Source organism: Rhipicephalus sanguineus, chromosome 7 (genome assembly GCF_013339695.2).
Source record: "Rhipicephalus sanguineus isolate Rsan-2018 chromosome 7, BIME_Rsan_1.4, whole genome shotgun sequence".
NCBI lineage: Eukaryota > Metazoa > Arthropoda > Arachnida > Ixodida > Ixodidae > Rhipicephalus > Rhipicephalus sanguineus.
The window spans coordinates 19485715-19491150 of record NC_051182.1 but is presented as its reverse complement, the minus strand read 5'-3'; the positions used below and the strand labels follow the sequence as shown (position 1 = coordinate 19491150).

At 51.8% G+C, this 5436-nt stretch overlaps 1 protein-coding gene across 1 annotated transcript; it reads right to left on the bottom strand.

The window, feature by feature from the left end:
- Positions 1 to 2743: 2743 nt before the first annotated feature.
- On the bottom strand, positions 2744 to 4218 carry LOC119398527 (putative nuclease HARBI1). Its single transcript, XM_037665370.2, has 3 exons — positions 3819 to 4218; positions 3583 to 3727; positions 2744 to 3189 (listed from the first exon to the last, which is right to left on the bottom strand). Exons 1-3 carry the CDS (start codon positions 4209 to 4211, stop codon positions 2744 to 2746), a joined length of 984 nt encoding a protein of 327 aa, XP_037521298.2. The 5' UTR covers positions 4212 to 4218.
- Between the last annotated feature and the right edge of the window lie 1218 nt (positions 4219 to 5436).

Sequence of the window (5436 nt, the reverse complement as noted above, 5' to 3'; positions counted from 1 at the left end):
CTCCCCTATCTTGATTGCTGCGGTGCACTTTTGACTAGGTGTTAGTAACTGCCCTCCAGATCCTGTAGTCCTGCCCATTCTATTTTCCCCTTCCTGAACTTATCTTCCAAATTCTCACTTATTATTAAAAAGTGCGAACCAAGCGACGACACGCCATCAACGTCAATCGTAAGTGTAATATTACGACGACAATAATATCATGTTTCGACAAATCATTGCACATTTTCGGCTCCTCATTCAGCGGTAATGGGGGAATTTCAGCTCTTTGATGATTGGCAACCTTCCCCCCTGAAGTCACTGCCCTTAGATTCCCCGGCATGCCCTGGGAGATCACGCTCTCGCTATGTCAACGGTTCTACGTCTAGTGGATGGAGAATAACATCCAGGAGAGGAGGAGTACAACTGGAACCCAGGGGAGTCGTCCCATCAGCCTGCCGTGCTCGCACTGACGTTACGTGTTCCGTTGAAATGGCACCGAGGAGTAGGGGATGGAAATCTTTGGTACTCTGTGACTCAATAAGGGGAATATTGCTACATACCAGTGGCATCACGGTCAACAAGACAAAGAAGAGGACGACAACAAGACAGTCTGGCGTGAGCTGTTCTTATCAGCAGCGCTGCTCGCTTAACCAGTTGTAACTACATCAGTTCCTATTCCTTCGAGTCTGTCTCTTTCCCGTAACAATATTGACAGATGTGGCCTGCTTCCCCACAATCGAAGCACAGGGGCCTGTAGTCAGAGGTCTCCCAAGTGGCAGTTTTGCTCATCGGATCAATGTCAAAGTTCCTCTGTAGTACAAAGGCGTTGTTTGCAGTAGTTGCTGGTAGCACTGCTGCAGCGTCTGTACGGTACGAGGCTGGCGGCAGACGTCTGCATATAGCTTCATTTGCGAGTCTCAATGTGTGGCTCTGGAGACGAAAGCGCTTGCCTTATCTCCCGGCACACGACTTCAGTGACTGACATAATTGCGCATTCATTCGACGTGGTGGTGAGCTTCTTGACCTCCTTCTGTACCACCGACTGCCCTTATCAGCTGGCACAAAGAACACTCATCAGTTGCTATCACAACAGTCACACCTGTCGTGTGAATTGGTCCACTGCTGTATAGGCAGTCATACTGGCTGTAGTGTAGCTGTAGTGGGTGCTTGATGGCAACTGCTTCCTTCAAAAAGTTGTTGACACTTGTAGACGGGTTTAGCACGAGACCAGCAAAGAGTTGCTTCTCAATACCATGCATGACGTGGTCAAGTTTTTTCGCTTCAAACATATCGCAATCTGCTAGACGAAATAGACATGGCTACAGTATCATTGCCTTCTGAATCCCAGATTCCGTGCTGCTGTGCGTGCTCTCACCATGCGGTACTTCGGACCGTGTCCAGGACCTTCCACTAGAAATCATCCCAAGATGACCACTTGCAATTTGTCAACCATGTTCAGAGTCACTTTAGAAAAGGGAAGTACACGGGGCCTAACTTCTGCGTGCATTCAATCCGTTAACAGGGGCTCTAATCTCAAACTTCTCGTGCAAGTTGCCTGTGTCCTCATATGTGTTGACGTCAAACTTCACAGGAACTCAAGAATTAAAAAAAGTCACCTGCGTCGGGTTTGGTTTGTCATGTCGTGGGCACTGCTTTCTGACAGATGAATGAATTCTCAGACAAGCATAACAGATGTCGGTTGCTGCGGTGAACAGGTGTATAAACATGACAAAGTCTTTGTGGCATAGCCTTTGTCTTCCTTTTTCAATGCGCATGGACTTCGTTGCCCTTCTTGCGCTGAAGAATACATGCAGCAGTATGATGCAGCGAGGTTGTATGCACATGTCAATAAACACTGGTGGCAGCAGCACAATGCACACACGTGTGGTGCATGAGGGGGCACACGACAACACGAAGCATATGATGCAGCGAGGTTGTATGCACGTGTCGCTAAACACTGCTGGCAGCAGCACAACGCACACAGTTGTGGTGTCTGAGCGGGCACACGGCAACACGAAGCATATGATGCAGCGAGGTTGTATGCACGTGTCGCTAAACACTGCTGGCAGCAGCACAACGCACACAGTTGTGGTGTCTGAGCGGGCACACGGCAACACGAAGCATATGATGCAGCGAGGTTGTATGCACGTGTCGCTAAACACTGCTGGCAGCAGTACAACGCACACAGTTGTGGTGTCTGAGCGGGCACACGGCAACACAAAGCATATGATGCAGCGAGGTTGTATGCACGTGTCACTAAACACTGGCGGCAGCAGCATTACGCACACACGTGTGTGGCATGAGGGGGCACACGGCAGTACAGGGCACCTGGAGGAGCAACGGCGTACATACGTCCGTAAAGACAGGCAGCAGCAGTACAACGCACAGACACGTGGGGCACGAGGGGGCACACGGCAGTACAAGGCACCTGGAGGAGCAGCAACGGCGTACATACGTCCGTAAAGACAGGCAGCAGCAGTACAACGCGCACACACGTGGGGCACAAGAGGGCGCACGGCAGTACAGCGCACCTGGAGCAACGACGGCATACATGTGTCCGTAAAGACTGTGTGCAACACCACAACGCCCACACTTGTGTGGCACACTGCAATACATGGCACCTGGAACAGCGATGGTGTACATGTGTCCGCAACACTGTGCAACACCAGAATGTATATACTTGTGGCGCAGGAGGGTACCGAAGGTACATTGTTCGTAGCCCCACATGTGCATGCAGCCATAAACACTGCTAGAACCCTACAGTCTAGTGTCGCCGTGCACGCAAAAGAGCTCTCTGTATTCGCTGCAGATGCACACTGCGCGAGATGTTCAGCTGCGCGATTTGCCTTGCACGTGTTGCCCTTCCGCGCAAGTACAGTGCCCGCCTCCGAGGAGGAGCTACTGTCCTTGAGGTGTGTGCTGCTGGTTCATCGTCCTCCTCGTCCCCGTCACTGTCCTCAGGCTCTTCCAAGCAGAGATTGTGCAGTGAAGCACATGCTGCCACAATCGTCCCTGCTTTCCTGGGGCCGTAATGGAGGGCCCGATAGCGCTGCAGGCAGCGGAACCGGCTTTTGAGGAGGCCGATGCAGCGCTCCACTGTTGACCGCAGGGCCGCGTGCTCCTTGTTGTACACACCCTCGGGTGTGTCCTCATCCGGGTGCCCAGGAACCGGCGTTAGAAGCCACGGCTCAAGGGGGTAAGCACTGTCGCCTGCAGAAAGAACACATATTCCAACTGTTTCTCGTACATAACGAAATGACGAAGAATACACACAAACAGCGTGTTGTATTATCTCTACAAATTCAATTTTAAATATGGTGTCCTTGAATTTTTAGTTTTTTTTAAATGTAAATACGGCACATTGAGTGTTTTTTGTTTCCAGACTTTTCACTATGTGTTGAAATTCTGCGTACAACTAAAATTGTTTCCGTAACGCACGTTATCAGCATTGTGACGGGGTGGCACGGTTAGTGAAGCTGCAGATATTGTAGCTTTTACTCTGCTATCCTCACCATAAATGGTACATGTTTCTTTTTCTTTATTAGAAATGTTCAGATGTGAAATTAACAGAAATCTTTTCTATGGAGAATTGCAGCTACTCACCGAGCAGGAACTCTCCGTCCCGCACAACAATGCGACCGGACATGAAGCGTCTGCGGAGCCCAGAATTCCGCCACACGTGCGCGTCGTGGCATGAGCCCGCGAAACGCGGGTCAATGGACAGGATTTTCATGTCCGAGTCGCAAACCTGCAAAATGGATGACATAACAACCCATTAGCGGTACACATTTGCATTGATACAATGCTTCATAATTACTACATCGACGTTTCAAACTTACCACCATGGTGTTGAGGGCGTAATATCCCTTTCTGCACCAAAACGATGCCTTCTGCGCAGGAGGGAGGCGCGGGGCAGCGATGGCGATAAACGTGCCATCCACGCAACCGATCACACCGCCGAGCCTGCCGTGCTGCAAGAAGCCTTGCTTGACGGCTGCTCGTTCAAAGGCGGTGCGTGGGAACGCCACCCATCCTCGTAGCTTCCCTACGTCAACAATGGCCTGCGCAACCCGTGCAATGCACCTGCTGACTGAAGACTGAGACATCCTTATGGTCGCCTCGCTGCCGACTGACGACTGAAAGCTCCCAGTGGCGAAGAACCTGAGTGCGCAGAGAACTTGATCCTCAACACTCAGGCCTCCAGCAGTGCGGTGCTCTAGCAGGTGGGCCATCTGGCTGCACAAAAGCCGCACGGTGTTCGACATTCGGAAATGCCGCCTAAAACGTTCTTCCGGCATGTCGAAGGGGTTACGCCACTGGTCAGGGTTGGGGCGGGCACGCTGGCGCGCGGCAAACCACGCGATCAACGCGGGGTTCATGCTGCTGCACGTTCAAATGACTGCACGACGAAAACACGGGCACAAAACAGCTGTCACCGAAGGCACAATGCAAAAATGTTCACTGAAAACTTGACCTACGCTACGCACATCGACAAAAAACACTAGAAACTACCGCCTACGACACTGGAATGCTAGACTTCACCACGAACCGACGGTTAACGGTGTCTTCGTTTATTGCAAATATGTCGAGAGCACCGTCGAGCACCATGACGCAAAATTGACGTCGGCGGAAGTGCCAGATGGCGCCCTAACTTTTCCGGTTTGCTCAATAGCCAATCAGCGCGGACCAAAGGCGATACTTTTGCGATTGTCGCCTTTTCAGAATACGGCCCCTGTGTAGGTAGGCGGGGCGGAGCGGGGCAGCGGGGCGGTGCCGCCGTCTGTGAGAGGTAAAAGAAGTAATGCTTCACGATCGACAATTACTAGCGCTTACTGCGAGATTGCGCGCGATATCGGAGGTCATGGTTAAAGCGTCTCGATACCAGCGAGGTACACTGGCCACGCTGGCGTCACCGAGGCACCCTTGACGCAGTTACGTTGGTTACGTTCTTTGCCTTTCGCTTCGTGTTAGCGTGCGTTGGCTCAGTGGAGTAGTGCAGCTTCCACATGCACCAACCGGATTTCTCCGCCGCCGACTGCTTCGATTGCGAGAGCACCGACTAACAAAACTGCTGCAATACGCGTTTCAGAAAGGACGCGATTTCGACGGGCGAATGTCGTGCCTTAGTGGAGCGAGACTGGCGCCTGCGAGACAGAGGCCAGCGGGACGCACGCGTTTGCGGCTCAGGCTACGAACCTCTACATCCCGTGTTGCTGAAGCGTAGTGTGTGGTAGTGTATGCATGAGCGTAGACGTCGGTCACCCATTGCTAGAAAGCGCACACCGTGCCGTTTCTCTCCTTAATTGACGACGTTTTGAAGAAGTGCACCGACGCTTTGCAAGAAGTGCACCAATGATGATTATGAGCTTGTTGATATCATCCTTACGCGGGATTCACGATCTGCTGTGTCATGTTCACAACGTCAGCTATCACAACGGTTTAATCATGATCATGGGC